At 33.5% G+C, this 17,538-nt stretch overlaps 1 protein-coding gene across 3 annotated transcripts in view; it reads left to right on the forward strand.

Annotated features, from left to right (window-relative positions):
• Window positions 1-17,538, forward strand: part of IQCB1 (IQ motif containing B1) — a 104,675-nt gene that overhangs the window by 53,353 nt on the left and 33,784 nt on the right. For all 3 annotated transcript variants that reach the window (XM_077118181.1, XM_077118179.1, XM_077118180.1), the window contains 3 exons: window positions 6,189-6,298; window positions 13,474-13,616; window positions 17,387-17,535. In XM_077118181.1, the coding sequence (XP_076974296.1) occupies window positions 6,189-6,298; window positions 13,474-13,616; window positions 17,387-17,535 (402 nt within the window). The remainder of the gene's footprint in view (window positions 1-6,188; window positions 6,299-13,473; window positions 13,617-17,386; window positions 17,536-17,538) is intronic.

Here is a 17,538-nt window from a genome sequence, read left to right on the forward strand (position 1 = left end):
CAACAGGACTAGATACAAAAACTCAAAAATGGACAGCACAATAATACCTAAGTGTAATGTAACTATGTTGGAACACTGAATGAAGCTGCACCTGGAATATAGTTTTTTTTGTTTGTTTTTTTGTTTGTTTGTATCTTTTGTTTTTGTTTTTTTTCTTTTTCCTTTTTATATATATATATATTTTTTATTAGTATTATTATTTTAATTCTCTTCTCTATATTAACATTCTATATCTTTTTCTGCTGTTTTGCTAGTTCTTTTCCTAAATCGATGCAAATGTACTAAGAAATGATGATCATACATCTATGTGATGATACTAAGAATTACTGAGTGCATGTGTAGAATGGAATGATTTCTAAATGTTGTGTTAATTTCTTTTCTTTTTTTGATTAATAAAAAAAATAATAATAATAAAAAATAAATAAAAATAAGGCTGCAAAATTAAAAAAAAAAAAAGCCAATGGATAAATTAAAATAGAATTCCAAGAAATATTTAAATAATCCAAATATGGCTAGAAAGAGGGAACAGAAAAACAACAACAACAACAAAAATAGAGGGTACATACAAAAAAGAAATAAATAAATGGTAGCTATAACTTCAAATATATTAATAATTAACGTAATTATTGAAAAATAGAAATTGTCAGAATAGATTAAAAAAAACAAGATCCAACTATATGCTGTCTCCAAGAGACATGTTTTACTCTAAAGATACAGATAGGTTGAAAGTAAATGAATGAAAAAACATATACCACACAAACGTTAAGCATAAACGTTTCAAGTGGATATATTAGTAGCAGATAAAGAATCTATTAGACAAAGAGTGCTACTAGGAATAAAGTATGATGGTTCATAATGATAAAAGGAACAATTAGGAAGACAATTATAAATGTATATATACCTACTAATGAATAAAAGAAAACAGAATTAAAGATATAGACAATTTCACAGTAATAGTGAGTGATTTAACACCTCATAAATTGATGGCACAACTAAACAAAAAAATTAGTAAACACAGAAAATGTAGGAACACTGTCATTATCAACCATCCTAATTTTGTTGATATTTATGGAACATTACATCAGACTACTACGGAATTCACATTCTTTTCATGTGCTAGTTCATAAAACAAGTCTGAAATAAAATAAAGGCTTGAAAACTCACAGCTTATATTCTGTGATCATAGCAATTAAATTTGAAAGCAGTAATAAAATACCTGTGAAAACACCAACTATGTGGAAATTAAACAACCTACTTCTAAATAATTCATTAATTCATGGATCAAAAAATTCATACAAATTAGAAAATATTTTGAGTAGAATGTTAACAAAAATACAACATATCAAAATTTGTGGTTTACAGCTACAACCGTGGTTAGAAAGAAGTGTAGAGCTTTAAATGCTTATATTTAAAAAGAAGGGTATAAAATCAGAAATCTCAGGTTCTATCTTAAGAAGCCAGAAAAGTAAGAGCAAAGGAAGCTCAAAGTAAACAAAACAAAGGAAATAATAATGATAAGAGCAGAATTCCAAAATGACAGGAAAGAAAAATTTAACAAAGGTAAAAGTTGTTTCTAGAAAAAAAAAATTAACTATCAAGAAGAAAACAGAACACAAATCACCAGTATCAGGAATAAAAAGGAAGTTATCAGGGCTGGCAACAGTGGCTTAGTGGCAGAGTTCTCGCTTGCTGTGCTGGAGACCTGGGTTCAATTCCCACTGTCTGCCCATTTGGGGGAAAAAAAAAAAAAGACACGTCCACAAATTCTTGGGCAGGCAATGGTGACTCAGTGGCAGAGTTTTCACCTGTCATCCCAGAGACCCAGGTTTGATTCCTGGTGCCTGCCCATGTAAAAAAAAATATGAAGTTACCATAAATCCTGTGGACAATATGAGGATAGTGAGAAAATATTGTGAACAATTTTGTATAAACAGATATGGATTCTTAGAGGAACAAATTTAGATTCTTAGATGAAATGGACATATTTCTTGAAAATACAGCTTACAAAAGTGGACATAAGAGGAAACAAAACCTGAATAATCTAGTATCTATATTTTTTAAATTAAATTCATAAAAACCTTCCCAGAAAGAAATCTTCCAGCTATGAAAGATTTCCATGAAATCATAGTTTCACTGGTGAATTCTATCAGACATTCAAGAAAGAAATAATACCAATATTGTGCTATCTCAGAAAACAGAGAAGAAAGGAATACTGCCTAATTCATTTAATGAGGTCAGCATAACTATTATATGCTGAAATATCTGAAAAAAATTACAAAATTAAAGACATAGATGCAAAAATCCTTATGTACATAAGTCAGTTAAATCCACTAACATATAAAATGGATAATATATTATGACCAAATAAGATTTATTCCAGAAATGCAAGGTTGGTTTAACAATGAAAAATCAACAGAATAAAGAACAGCCATATTGTCATTTTAATAGATGTAGAAAAAACGTTTGATAAAATTCGACACCATTCATGATATTAAAAAAAAAACTTAGAAAACTAGTATCTATCCAGAGGTAGGAAATCCAGGCTTTATGTGGCTCCAGTAGATCAACAGGACCCAGGCTTCTAGTTTTCTCTTTTACCATTCTAGCATGAAACTTCTATCCTCAAAGTCACATCATTAACCAAGAAAGCTACTAGAGCACCAGCTATCATATCTGCATTCCAGCATGATAACAGCAAGATGTGAGGAAGGTCAAAAGGGTGCTCATACCATTTAAGAAGTCTTCCCTGAAATTTGACAACACTTCTCCTTACCTTTCATTGTCCATAACTCATTAAATACCTATAACTGGTTGCAAGGGCAAGTGAGAAATACAAACCAGCCAGTAATTTCCACAGCCAAAAAATCAGGATTCTATTACTAGGGTAGAGGGGACAATAAATGTATGGTACATAGCTTGCAATCTTTGCATAGTGACAAAATAATAAGTTCTAACACTAGGAGATGTTGAAAGATAATCCTTTCATTAAACTTCCAATCTAATGAGAACGCTAATCGTTAATAAGAAGCATGTTAATTCATATAAACTTGTATAGGTAGACTGCAGGAAGATGACGACATAGGATAGGTTAAGTTCACCCCCTGCTCCAAAGAACAGGTAGAAAAGGGACAAAAAAAAAGACCAAGAGAGCAATTCCAGGGTGTAAATGACCTTGAATGGTCTTCTACAACACATAGGGAGAACCTGGTTGAAAAAGCAGAAGAACTGAGGTGCAGAGTACCGGAGACCAGCCAGCTAATGCAAACAGCCCAGCATGTCCATTTCCAGATGGAGGTCTGGAGCTGTCAGAGTGCATGAACAGGGAGATGGGGACAAGGAAGCACCAGCATAGAGTCCCTGACCCATGCATATATCTGCACTGCAACCTGTTAATGCACTGTTGTGCCCCTTCCAATACCCCACATCCTGCTCCAGACCCGTCACACAAATACAGAACTCTAGACTGTTGAAGGAAATCAACATCCAAAGTAACCCTATCAAGATATTTACATGCTACGAAGGCAGCAGAAGATCACTAACCATATGAAGATGCAGGCGGAGACAGTCCAGCAAATTTAATGACCAAATTAAAACACTAGAAGAGACACAGACATTGGTACAGCTAATCAAAGATGTTCATGTAACTCTACTAAATAAAATCAGTGGTATGGCTAATGACATAAAGGAGATCAAGAAAACACTGGAAGAACCTAAAGAGAAATTTGAAAGAATATATAGAAAAATAGCAGATATCACAGAGATTAAAGATGCTGTACACCAAATCAAATCATTCAGAGATTTGACAGCTGATCAGATGGTATCTAAAGTTATTGTCTAATTCTTAGACTTAAAGAACTTATCTGAATTTGTAGGTTTTTCCTTGTTGCCTTAATTTTAAATTTGTTTTTGAAACACACTACATAAACACAGGCTTTACAATGATTATATGGATGCTTTATTTAAATATGCCTATGGTTAAGCTAAGATATTCATTTTTAGTGGTTCTAAGTATTGTTTATTTTCTTAAATTAAAAAAAATTTTAAGAAATAAAAAAAAATACTAAAGGGAGTTCTACTGGCTGGAAAAAAAGACAGGAGAGGGAGGTCTGGAGGAGGGCACAAAATTAAAGAGTACTAGTAAGGGTAACCTAAAGGATAAAAAGAAAAAGAGGGAAAAGAACATAGAGATCTAACAAATAAAATTCAAAGAATAAGATGGCAGAGTCAAGGAGATGCCTTTACAGTAATAACTTTGAATGTCAATGGGCTTAATCTACCATTTAAAAGGTACAGATTGGGGCAGTGCGATGGTGGCTCAGTGACAGAATTCTCGCCTGCCATGCTGGAGACCTGGGTTCGATTCCTGGTGCATGCCCATGCAAAAAAAAAAAAAGATACAGATTGGCAGAATGGATTAATAAATATAATCCAGCTATATGCTGCTTATAAGAGACTCATCTTAGACACAAGGATGTAAATAGATTGAAAGTGATAGGATGGAAAAAGATGTTCCACACAAGCTGTAACCAAAAGAAAGCAGGAGTAGCTATACTAATATCAGACAAAATAGACTTTAAATGTAACGACATCATAAGAGACAAAGAAGGACACTATATATTAGTAAAAGGGACAATTAACCAAAAAGAAATAATAGTCATAATTGTCTGTGCTCTCAATCAAGGAACCCCACAGTACATGAGACAGACATTGGCGAAACTGAAGGGAGCAATGGATGTTTCAACAATAATGGTAGGAGACTTCAGTGCATCATTCTCCTCTGTAGACAGAATGATCAGACAAAGGATCAACAAGAAAATAGAGAACTTAACAATCTGATAAATGAGTTAGACCTAACAGACATACATAGGTCATTACACCCCGAAACACCAGGATATTAAATTATTCAGAGCACTTTCTCTGATCACAATGGAGGAAAGCTGGAAATCAACCACCAAAGAACAAGAACTGTCACAAATGTATGGAGAGTAAATAACACACTCTTAAACAGCCAGTGGATCAAAGAAGAAATTGCCAGAGAAATCATTTGTTATCTGGTGACAAATGATAATGAGAATACAGCATATCAAAACTTATGGGATACGGCAAAAGCTGTGCTGAGAGGGAAATTTATTGCCCTAAATACCTATATTAAAAAAGAAGAAAGAGCAAAATTAAGGACTTAATTGCCTTTTATTGCCCTAAATGCCTATATTAAAAAAGAAGAAAGAGCAAAAATTGAGGACTTAACTGCTCTTTTGGAGAAACTTGAGAAAGAACAGTAAACTAACCCCAAAGTAAATAGAAGAAGAGAAATAACAAAGATTAAAGCAGAGCTAAATGAATGGGAGAACAAAAGAACAATAGGAAGAATCAATAAACCAAAAGTTGGTTCTTCAAGAAAATCATACAAATACCAGTTTCATACAGAATAAGCATAATATATAAAAGTAACAATTAAAGTTTAATATGGTAAAATTAGTGAATTAAATAACATTTGTCAGCTTAAAATTTAGAATTGTTTTGGTGAGAGTAATTGGATTGCCCATTTCTCTTAATACAGGTACCTATGTTAAACATAGATATACAGAATTTCAGTGACCTTTTTAAAATGTTTCAGTATGCATTTTAGTTCCAAAGTATTAGAGGATGGTAGCCTCTTGAATCTTTTGTTTGTTCTCTCTTCTCTTCTTTACTTATCTCCCATAAAATCTAGAGCAGCCTTAGTTTGAGGATGTAGGTGTGTATGCTTATAGACTGAATTTCCATCTCCATGGCCCTTTTTTTTTTTAGCCTATGCAAGGGATTCTCCCCAACCCTTCAATGCTTGAATAAATGAGACCAGGCATAAGAAGTCAGGCTAGAGGCTGAAGCACTAAATGAACAGAACTATGAAATCTTTGAAAAGAGAGCAGAAGTGAGATTAGTCAGGAAGAATTTGGAGCCAACCAGACTATATTTTGAATATATTCTAGATATTACCTAACTGAACTTAATATGCCTTCCTTACCAAATCAGATTTAGTATTCTTATGCCTTTCCTTTCCTGGAGCGATGAACTTATTGTTGCATCCTCCCTCCTTATTAGAGATGGAGATTAATACTTGGCCAAGCTTGATATTCTAAAAGCTAAACTTTTTAAAAAGACTTTCCTATTTGTGTCTTTAAATTCATTCTGGTATATAATTTCAGAAACTACATCAAGCAGCTTGCTTGATTCAAGCTTATTGGAAGGGTTTTCAGACTAGAAAGAGAATAAAGAAGCTTCCATCTGCTGTGACTGCTTTGCAGAGGAGTTTCAGGTAAAAATTTTTGATAAGAGGAATGATGAGTGCAGCTGAATGGAAATTTAGGGTGTTTTTTTTCAATCTCCTAATTTATTTCTTTTATTCTTTCATTCTTGTTCTATGTGTTTCTGAGTACCCACACTCCAGTAACCAGTTGTACTTTTTATAATTTAAAATAGGAAATTTATTTATCAAATACCACAATCCTATATTCTTAATAAAATTTTTTATGGGCCAAGCCATAAAAAATCAGGGAGTTGGTGGTAGTCACTTACTTATTAAAACCTCAAAACCCACAATTGCCATAATTATCCATATGTAATCATGGTAAAAAAAAAAAAAAGCATGAGTATATAAAGGTTTGAGTATGTTAATCTGATTTTCATGAGTCAACACAACGTGGATGAGTATGGTTGTTGAGATACAACATAGTTTGTCATATATCTTTCAATCAAGGGGAATAAAAATGAAATACTGAAGACGTGGCTTAGGTTTTGATATGACTAACCCATCCAGGTTCTTAAATGCATTGAAAGGACAAAAAAATATGACTAAACTTCTAGCTCTTTTATAATAATGTATAGCCATTTCAGAAGGGGGTTTTGCATGCAGCCTAATTCAAAGCTAATTTTTAATTCATTAAAGTGAAACCTTGATATTACAGAAGTCAGTGGATTTTTTTAGAAAAACTGAAACTGTTCTTTTAATAACTGCAGCTGCATTTCTCAGTTATGAAAAAGTTTTAAAATAGTTCTGGGGTTCAAAAGAGTATATTTAGAGATCCTGTTAAATCAGGATTTATAGTCCCTCTGGCTCTGTCCCTCTGATTAAATGGGTCCTTTAGTAGATCTCCTATTCATTGGTTCCTTTAGAGAAGACTTGAAGATAGGTTGTAAGTATTATTGGGCATGGCTGATGTTGGTGACAAAGAAAAGCTTTAATTTGTTAGACATATAACCAGGTATTATACTAGGTATTAAGTGAAATTAAACTTACTGGCTGAGTGACTTTGGACAAGTTGCTCTATTTTCTCAGGCTCAAATTTCCCATCTATAAAAATGAAAATAGTCTACCTACCCCATAGGATTAATATAAAAAAATGAGATAATCTAAAGTTTTTTAGCATATTTCCTGTCACTTAGGAAATGATAGGAAAAACCAAATGCATAGGACACATCTTGAGGATTCACAAATTTAGTCATATAAACAGACACATTAAATAAGTTATTATAGTACTTATGACAGGCAGGTGTTATCCATTCCAGCATTGCTCAAAGTTTATTGCCTACTATAATATTATTTTTAAAACATTAAAAAGCAATTCTCTGGTCAAGTAAATATGAGAAATATTGAATAATTTGAGAGTCATAATGTACTTTCTACTCAAGAGTCTCAAATGTTCTTGGCATAACAGGACTGATTGAAAAATTCAGAAATGGATAGCACAATAATGTTAGTACACTGAATGAAGCTGAATGTGAGAATGATAGAGGGAGGAGGGCTGGGACATAAATGAAACCAGAAGGAAAGATAGTTGATAAAAATTGAGATGGTATAATCTAGGAAAGCCTAGAGTGTGCAATGATAGGGACTAAATGTACAAATTAAAAAACGTTTTTGCATGAGGAAGAACAAAGGAATGTCAGTATTGCAGGGTATTGAAAATAGATGGCAATTCATATTTTAAAACTTTAACTTATATCTGAGACTAAAGAAAAATGTGTATTTGGTACAAAATTCATATTTTGACTAGTGCATTCCCTAATGTAACTTGTATGGACAGTTTAATTGAATACTGTAAGTACATGGAGCCTTGAATAGGGCATAAGATTTTGTAGGTTTGTCCAGAGTGATGCCCCCAATAAATTCCAGAGTGATTTGAACAGTGAATAAAAAAGAATTTGTAAAGTCCCCTTGGAGGAATGGCGAGAAAAGGGGAAAATTCAACTTCCCCATTTGGAGTATTCCTGATATCCCACAAGCAGTGGGAACAACCAAATCAATAGACCAAGCCCTCAATCTTGGGATTTGTTCATAAGAAAGTTATCCCCGCAAAGAGTAGACTAAGCCTACTTAAAATTAGGTCGAAGAGTCACCCCCAGAGAATCACTTTTGTTGCTCAGATGTGACCTATCTCTCTCTCAGCCAACATGGCAAGCAAACTCGCTGCCCTCCCCCTCTTTATGTGAGACATGACTCCCAGGGGTGTAAATCTCCCTGGCAACGTGGGGCAGAAATCTTAGAATGAGCTGGGATTCAGCATCAAGGGACTGAGAAAATCTTCTTGACAGGAAGGGGGAAGAGAGAAATGAGACAAAATAAAGAGTCAGTGGTTGAGAAATATCAAAAAGAGTCAAGAGGTTATCCTGTAAGTTATTCTTATGCATTTTAAAGATATCCCCTTTTTAGTTTAAGGTGTATTAGAGAGACTAGAGGGAAGCATCTGAAACTGTAGAGCTACTTTCCAGTTTCAAAACCAGCCATGTTTTTTGAAGATGAATGTGTAATTATAGAGCTTTCACAATGTTACTGTGATTGTGAAAACCTTGTGTTTGATGCTCCTTTTATCAACGATATTGACAAATGAATAAAAAGTATGGATTAAAAATAAATACTAGAGGGAGCAAATGTTAAAATAAATCAAGTAGATTGAAATACTAGTGAACAATGAAAGGGAGAGGTAAGGGGTATAGAAAAAAATAGGGGGAACAAAGGTTAAAATCTATTGAGTAGATGGAAATACTAGTGGTCACTGAGAGGGATGGGTAAGAGGTATGGTATGTATGAGTTTTTTCTTTTTTCTTTTTTATTTCTTTTTTTGGAGTGATGCAAATGTTCTAAAAAATGATCATGGTGATGAATATACTACTGTGTGATGATATTGTGAGCCATATCATATACCATACACGGAATGCTTGCATGTGAAGAATGTTCATGTATGTATGCTGTTTCAGTTTGTTAATACAAAATAAATTTTAAAAAATTGTTCTTGGCATAGCCTTGCCTTCTGTGGTGAACTTAAGTAAAATAGTTATTATTTATGGATCATATCTGCTATCATTATCAGCTGTCTTTCTTCTTACATTTAAAAGTTGTTTTTATTTTTCACCATGAAGTCAGACCTTTAATATTTAGTCCAGCAATAGTTGCCAAATTTGCCAGTTTACTTTCTCTTTCAATATTAAAATCTTTATTTAAAAGAATCCCAGGATTAGAGAACATGTCCACTTAAAACTATATCTCTGGAATTTAATTTCATCAGTTTATTTTAAAATAGAAATTCTATTGCTTGTTTTATATAACAAAACCAGACCAGTTATATGTCCATTCAAGGAGATTAGCTGTAAAGCCAGAATGATTTGTCTCACTCACATCGTAATGAGTTTATTTCCAGTATTTTGAACTTAAGGTTCTAAGACATACTGAAGTAGTTTTAACCTTTAGATTCTATTTAAGTTTTTTAACTTCAAGTTAGCTCTAAACTTCAACACCTTTCTTACTCTATTGCTACGGTTCATGCAAATTTCTCTTGCTTCCTTTGTAGCTGGGCTTTCTGCAAAGTTTATTTCTGTGTCTGTGGTCAAGTCATTATCTCACAATTTCCCTTTCCCATGCTTTTTAGGGGAGGGACTGCCCATTAGCCCACATATTTATGAGTCCCAATTCACCAGAGCTCTTTAGATTCAATAAGAGGCATGCTTCTGTAGTCGTACCCTTGGTAAACACTTTCATGGGGGTGTCTTTTTTTTATTTAATAATTTTTCTTGGTCCAAAACTTTATTTTGTATTAAGTTCTCTTTCCCTCTGCAAGCTTTTCTGAACCACTAACACCTGCTTCAGTTACATTGTGGAAAACCTCAATTTACCTACCTTATCATGGTGCTGATAATAGTTAGGTTTCTTAATTATACTTATTTTACTTCCTCTTTAAACTGAACTCCTTAAAGGTAGAACTGTATGTATATATATAAATATGTATATTTTACATATTTATATACATATATATGTGGGTTGTTTTTTTTTTTTTTTTTTTTGGTTGAGGCACAGTACCAGTCATGGAGTAATCATTCAGATAATGGTTTGATAGTTAATAAACAGCGAATACCCCTCTTCTTCGCCTAGCAACTCATATGGGACTGCCCACATTCATACTTTTTGTTGTAGGACAAAGGAATGTCTGGAGAATTCCTGATATCTTGTCAGCAGATGGTTTGCTCAGTTCCCTCTTAGATGGTAAAAATTCAGAATGATTAAATCATACCTATCATATTTTGAGAATATAATATCTGATCAGTCATTTGCTTTTCAGACATGCAGTCCATATGCTAGATGGTCACATGCCTACTATTTCTTACAAAGAAACCAGTTGGATAAATAATCTTTTAGTTTTTAAGCTTTTAAGTGTCTATTTTAGCGCTATATGAATTCATGAAATGTACACAATAATCTATACATCAAACCAAAATAATTTCATGGGAACTTGCAAAAACACAATTGGGAATATCACTTCTGAATTAAATAGATGTGAAGTAGCAAATAACACCACGAACCACCAACAAACTGGAATTTATTGCTACTCTTTAAGACCTCACCAACGAAGACTTAAACTTAGGGCTAGTTTTAAAGTTTGGATGAATAATCTTTTAATTTTTGAATGATTATAGAAATTCTTACCTGTAGAATGATCTTACCAAAGGAGGGAGATAGCATTAAAAATCACGTCAGTTCCTAATAAATGTTTTCAATCATGAAATTGAAGCATTTGAATCCAGAAATACTCATATTTATAGTTTATAAAAGCCACTATTTCAGTCAGTGAATCTCAATGTTCTGCTGTCTTCCTAGTTTGTATTTTACTTCTATCTGCATACTCCAGTCTTTTTAATTTTGACATCTGTTCCAACCCAGCTCTTGAAGAGCTCCAAGACCACAGAACACTCTAGCAGAGAGTTAGGCATGAATTTTATTGGGATTTACAAACAGGAGAAGATCTTTCCTGGTGGCCATAAAATGAAAGTTATTTCTCCATAAAGGGACAGGGAATGCAAAGGCTTATAAGGGTTTAGGACAAGGATGTAAGAACAGAGTTTCAACAGGGTCTCATGACACAGGAGACTGGAGGTTTATCAACAGTGATCAGGGAGGGGAGTTTTAATACTTTGTTTATGATACCACCTGTACATTCTTCCAAGCCTCTTGAGGAGATCTGATAACCTTCTAGCTTATGTCCTGGTTGTTGTAGGTGGCTGTGTGCAGTAACTTATTCTCAGTGTGGAAGGGGGAGGGCCCAGGCCCTGAGTCTCCATACCATATTTCATAGCATACATGCGTAATCTGTTTCCCACATCCAGTTTTCTGACATTAAATGTCTTGGCAATGCATATTTAATGATTACCATCTTGCTCCTAGTAATAGCATGTTAAGAATGTAGATAAAGCAATATTCAACATTGTAATCTCTAACCAATTAGAAGTTGGAAACAAAGGTATGTGTATGTATATATATATATGTTTGTTTGCTTTAATCAGTTTGAAAGGAGACTGTTTAGGGCCTGCTGTTTTACCCACCATAAGTGGGTAAAGGACTGAACTAGACCAGTTAAAACGTCATTATCTACATGTCGTACAACCCAGAAGTTTTAAATTCTGTAGGAGAGGCAAGTTTCTATCAGCCATTCTTTGGGCAGAAAGGGGCTCCTTATCTACTTGAACTCCAGCTCTCAAGAACAGCAAGGGATACTTAGAAACTATTCAGCTACCCCTACATCCTCTCTAGAACCCCTTCTCTTTAGCATATACCCACACTTGAGGAACGTCTCTACTTTTTTTGCATTGGCAGGCACCGAGAATCAAACCCAGGTCTCCAGCATGACAGGCGAGAACTCTGCCTGCTGAGCCAACATGGCCCGCCCAAATTTCCCTATTTTGATCATAGGGATTAAAAAGTTCTGAAACAAATCCTCAATTCTGGCCTAAGTGGGGAGTCAAAGAAAACTTAAATTGTAATTGATAACTATCAATTGTGAAAAAAACACACACATGCAAACTTTTATCAGAATGGTTTTGTAAGTTTTCCTTTCCTATTTTAAAAGATTTATTTTTAAAACTGTGTTACACATAATTGTTTTTGCATTTTCAAAAGAAAAATTGAGTTTAAAATCATGAAAACCCTCTCTGACTACACCATTATGAAATCCAGGTATTAAGACTACAAAGTTATAGTGAGAACATGCATGTTGGCAGTTTAATGTCTGGAAAAGATTCTAAGAGAAAAATGCTCTTGAGTGAGACCCATGCAAATTAAATCTATAAAGGTACAATAAAGAATGTATTTTCCTTTTCTTTTCTTCTTGTTCCCTTTGGTTCCCCTTCTATGGATATATGAAGGCATTTTTAGTATATTTACTGTAGATTAATACTTGTAGTCATTTTACATAATGATATCAGAAAACAGTAAAAACTGCATAGAAATGACTAAGGAGAAATTTTGGTGTATAGAAGCAGGTAATACCAAATATACTAATTAAATAAAATTTTTGTAGCCACGTAAAAATTTTCATATCCAGTTATAAAAACTGTTTATTAATTGATAATTGATAAATAGGTACACAGGAAGAAGAAAATAAATGAGGCACAGTCATACCATGTAATGAAATTCATAGTTAAAATTCATTTTAACAGTTTGGATATGTCCTCATTTTACTTTCACCTGATATTAGATTGTAGGAATATTTCCATGTTTAACTGTTCTTTGAAAATTTTATTTTTCATAGTTCATAGAATCAGATCCAGTGAATCTACCAGTATTTATTTATACAATACCCTACTGTGAAACATACAGTTTATTTTTGATTTGTCGCTATTGTAATGCTATGGAAATTATCCTAGAATGTTAATATTATATGTATTTGATTACTTAATATTATTAGAAATGGAATTAATTGGTCAATATTTTTAAGGCTTTTGATACATATTTCCAAATAGTTCTCAAAAAAGTTGTTTAGAGACAGCGTATGAGAACTTGTTGCATTATACCCTAGCGACACCAGGAACTTTCTTTTTAAAAAAGTATTTTTCTTGTCTGCATTTATTCAGTTATTGGTGAGGTTACACATTTTTTTCATATGCTTGATGAGTGGTCATTTGATTTTTGAAAACTGTTTATCTCAGCAGTTTATGTTTCCATCACAGAAGTAAACGAACAAAGAGATTGCTGAAGCTAAGTAGGCATAAAGAAGAAGAGGACCGCAGATTACAATTACAACTTCAGAGACAGAGAGCCATGAGACTTTCTCGAGAATTACGTCTGAGTATGCTTGAAATCGTTCATCCAGGTGGGTGACAGTATAAAGTTTTAAAGTATAAGAATGTTCAGAGTATCTTTTAGTAAAGCAAATATCCTAGCTATCTGATTTTGTTATTAAATTCAGACCTTTTCTGTTTCTTTTTTCAAATAAACTTTGTTAAAAATCTTGAGTCAAAAAATGTTGTCATTTTTTCTGATTAAGGACTATTGGTTGATGATGAGTAATTTCCCTACGATTTGTTTCCTTGTTTTCTTTTAGATCATTATTGAAACTTTAAAATTTATGCTTAAAGATTGCTGTGAGAAACATAAAGAAACCCCTTGAACTTAAGTAAGGAGTTATAATATTGCTACATTCTGCCATCAAGATTTTTCTCATCCCCTGGTACAAACCTTGTAGCATTTCCTTGCTACCTTTGACAGTTCCTACTCAGTGCCAGAAAAATGATTTAGAAAGATATTAGGCCATCAGCTTTGAATAAAATTTCCCCACTTATTCAAATCTAGCTATTATTCCTGACTAAATATAAGCAAGACACATTCAAAGAAGTTCAACTTTTATTCCTGTCCCCTGCAGCCTTTTCCCTCCTCCATTCATAGATAATGTTTATTTTATTTTATCATTTATCTTTCCACTGTCTATTGTTTATTTGGTTAGCTGAGGTTTTTGTTTGCTTTTTAATATTTAGTAAGACTTGTATTTTTATTGTAATTTTTACCACTATTCTAAAATCTAATATTCTTAGTTCCTTCCTGTGTTATGTTTCCCTATATAAGCAATATTGAAATAAGTTAATAAATGCTGCTTCTCCCTCTCCCCCAGCTTGATTTGAAGATTAATATCCTTTCATTTCTAGTTGGTAATTATAAGACAGTCAGCAATTTTTTTTCTTCTTTTTAAATGTTCTCCCTATTCTCCCACTGTTTTTAAAAAAAATTGTGCTGTACCTCCAGTATCAGAGTTATAGCCATTACCGACTATACACTTTTCCTTACAATCATTATTTAGTCTTTGTCCTATAATCAAATATTTATTTAATACTCAACACTAGCCGTTTGTGAAAGTCTCTTCAGTTATTTTGGATGTCAAGCTCCTCAGTAAATTACTCAAGAAGGACTCATGGGAAAACACTGAGATTTTTTTGTTTTTTATTTTTTTAACCAATAATGTACCCTTTCTTGACTTTGTTTTTATTGTGGTACTATATATACAACATAAAATTTGCTGTTTTAACCTTGGTTTTTTTTGCATGGGCAGGCCTAGAGAAACAAACCCGAGTCTCTGGCATGGCAGGTGAGAATTCTGCCACTGAGCCACTGCCGCACCGCCCTATTTTAACCATTTTTAAATGTACAACTCATTGGCATTATTTATTCTCCACAGTGTTGTGCTGCTTGTCCACTTTCCATTACTAAAACTTTTTCCTCATCCAAAACATAAAGTATTTACCCATTAAGCAATTCCCTCTCACCCAACCCCTGGTACTCAGTAATCTATTTTCTGTCTCTAAGAATTCGCATATTCTAGATACTTTATGTATCTGGAATATTTGTCCTTTTGTGTATAGCTTATTTCACTTAGCATAATGTTTTCAAAGTTTATGATATATCATGTTATTCCCTGAGTTCTTGCATGTTGTTAATAATTTGTCTACAGCCTTTGTTCTTTTTTTTTGCATAGACAAGCACTGGGAATCAAACCTGGGTCTCCGGCATGGCAGACGAGAATGCTGCCTGTTGCGCCACCATGGTCTGCCCAGGCCTTTGTTCTTGAAAATCAGTTTGGCTGATACGTGTTCTTCAGCTCACATTTTCTTTGTCAAGTATCTTAATTATGTTACTCTACCATCTTCTGGAATAAAGTGTCACTGACAAAAAGTTCAATAAGAAAAGCTGACATTGTTTTCAAATGGTCTTTTTACGTGACTGCCCTAAGCATATTGATTTTCTTTTGAAGCAACTAATTTTAGTAAAATATGTTGGTCTTTATGATTCAATTTTCCCAGGTATATGGTATATCCTTTTAATGTATAACTTCAAATCTTTTATTATTATTATTGTTATTATTTCAAGACATTATTTTAAATTCTTATTTTTAATATTTGCTCACTTCCATGGTTTTGGCTTTCTTCTTTGGTGATTTCTATGTATGTCTTGACCTATTTTCAATATTGGTCATTTCCCATAAATCCTTTTTATCTCTCTTCATCCTTTTATTTAAAAAGTTTTCTTTTTCACCTTTTCTTTTGAGTTTAATATTCACTTCTGAAGTAGTGTTTTCTTTTATTCCTTTTTTTTTTTACACATTGAAAGAGTACATCATTTATCTGGGAAAATTGATTAAGCAATTTGAAACAATTTGAGTGAAGTTGAATAATGGTGGTGTATTGCCCAGCCTCCCCTCCCATTCAAATTGCTTTCTTATGTCTTCTTAGCACACTCATTTGTAATACATGGTCCGTCTGTCATTTTCGAGAAAGACACTGAATACACACTAAGCAGAATTTAATAATAAGTATCTGGGAATGCTGAGTGGTTTCAGTTTTTTTTTCTCCTTTTTCCCCTTCCCTTCTTACAACTCATTCCCAGTATCCTTCACCTGCTCCTTTCTTATCTTTCCCTTAAATATAGATGTTTTCCAGTATTCTGCTTTCATCCTGTTATTTCATGTTGCTCTTCCTGGGGTATCCCATCTACCGCTATCGCTTCACCTATCAACTGAATGCTGAACACTCTCAAATCTGATCTCTATCCTCAGCCTCTCTCCTAAGCTCTAGACCATAAATGTCTAATAGAACTTTCTACAAAAATGAAATGCTCTATATCTGCACTGTCCAATATGGTAGCCACTGGCTACTGATAACCACTGAATACTTTAATGTGACTGGTGTACTGAAGGACTTGTTTTTTTAATTTTACTTACTTTAAGTAGCCATTTGTGGCTAGTGTCTTCCATACTGGGCTCACAGCTCTATAACCAATTCCCCGTTGGATAGCTTTATTTGGATATCCATAGGCATCCAAAAACAATATGCTTAAACTAAAGTCATTGTCTTACATCCCATATTTTCTTTTCCCGTATTCCTTATCTTAAATACTGGTACCAACAGTCTTCTCATTTGCCCTTCTGTGAGACATCTTAGAGTTCTTCCCTCCACCTCCACATTAAATCAGTTATTAAATCCTATCAGTTATTCATACAAACTTTCAAATACATCCTTTATTTTAGTGTAAAGGATACTAAAAATATCCTTTATTTTTAATATCCTTTATTATGCTGCTGCCTTTCTCTATCACTTAACTACTGTGTACCCCAGGCTACATGCTGACCATCTCCCAGAAAGTAAAAAAAGTATGTCAGCTGAGAACTGACTGAGCAACTTAAGAAATTTGGAAGCACACAGAATAAAGAAGATAATGAATACACACATTTTTAGCCTTTCCCTCTGGTACCAGTTAAGGTATTTTGAGCAACTACCTAACCATGTATTCATGATTCTTTTTCCTAAATGTTCTTGCTGTTGAATTTTCAGCTCTTTTCTCATTCTCCTACAACATAAAATTTTGAATCCTTTCTCTACAGCTACATACTCTGGGCAAGCTTTTGGAACTTTTTGTTTCTAAAATCTCAGAACTGTTGTAAAGCAATAGAACTGGGAAAATTAGTGGACAATATTTTTAAAAAAAAAAAAGTACTGCAAGATTGTTATTACTACTATTGTCCTGATTCCCAATATCCCAGAATTTGAGAAAACATAGCAGTGAGTATGTTCTGATAGTGTCTGTTGTCTTTTTTAGGTCAGGTGGAAAAACACAATCGGGAAATGGAAGAGAAATCAGCACTGATTATCCAGAAGCACTGGAGAGGGTACAGAGAAAGGAAAAATTTTCAACAACAGAAGTCGTCTCTCATGGAGTATAAAGCAGCTGTCACACTTCAGAGAGCAGTG

Source organism: Tamandua tetradactyla, chromosome 10 (genome assembly GCF_023851605.1).
Source record: "Tamandua tetradactyla isolate mTamTet1 chromosome 10, mTamTet1.pri, whole genome shotgun sequence".
Lineage (NCBI taxonomy): Eukaryota > Metazoa > Chordata > Mammalia > Pilosa > Myrmecophagidae > Tamandua > Tamandua tetradactyla.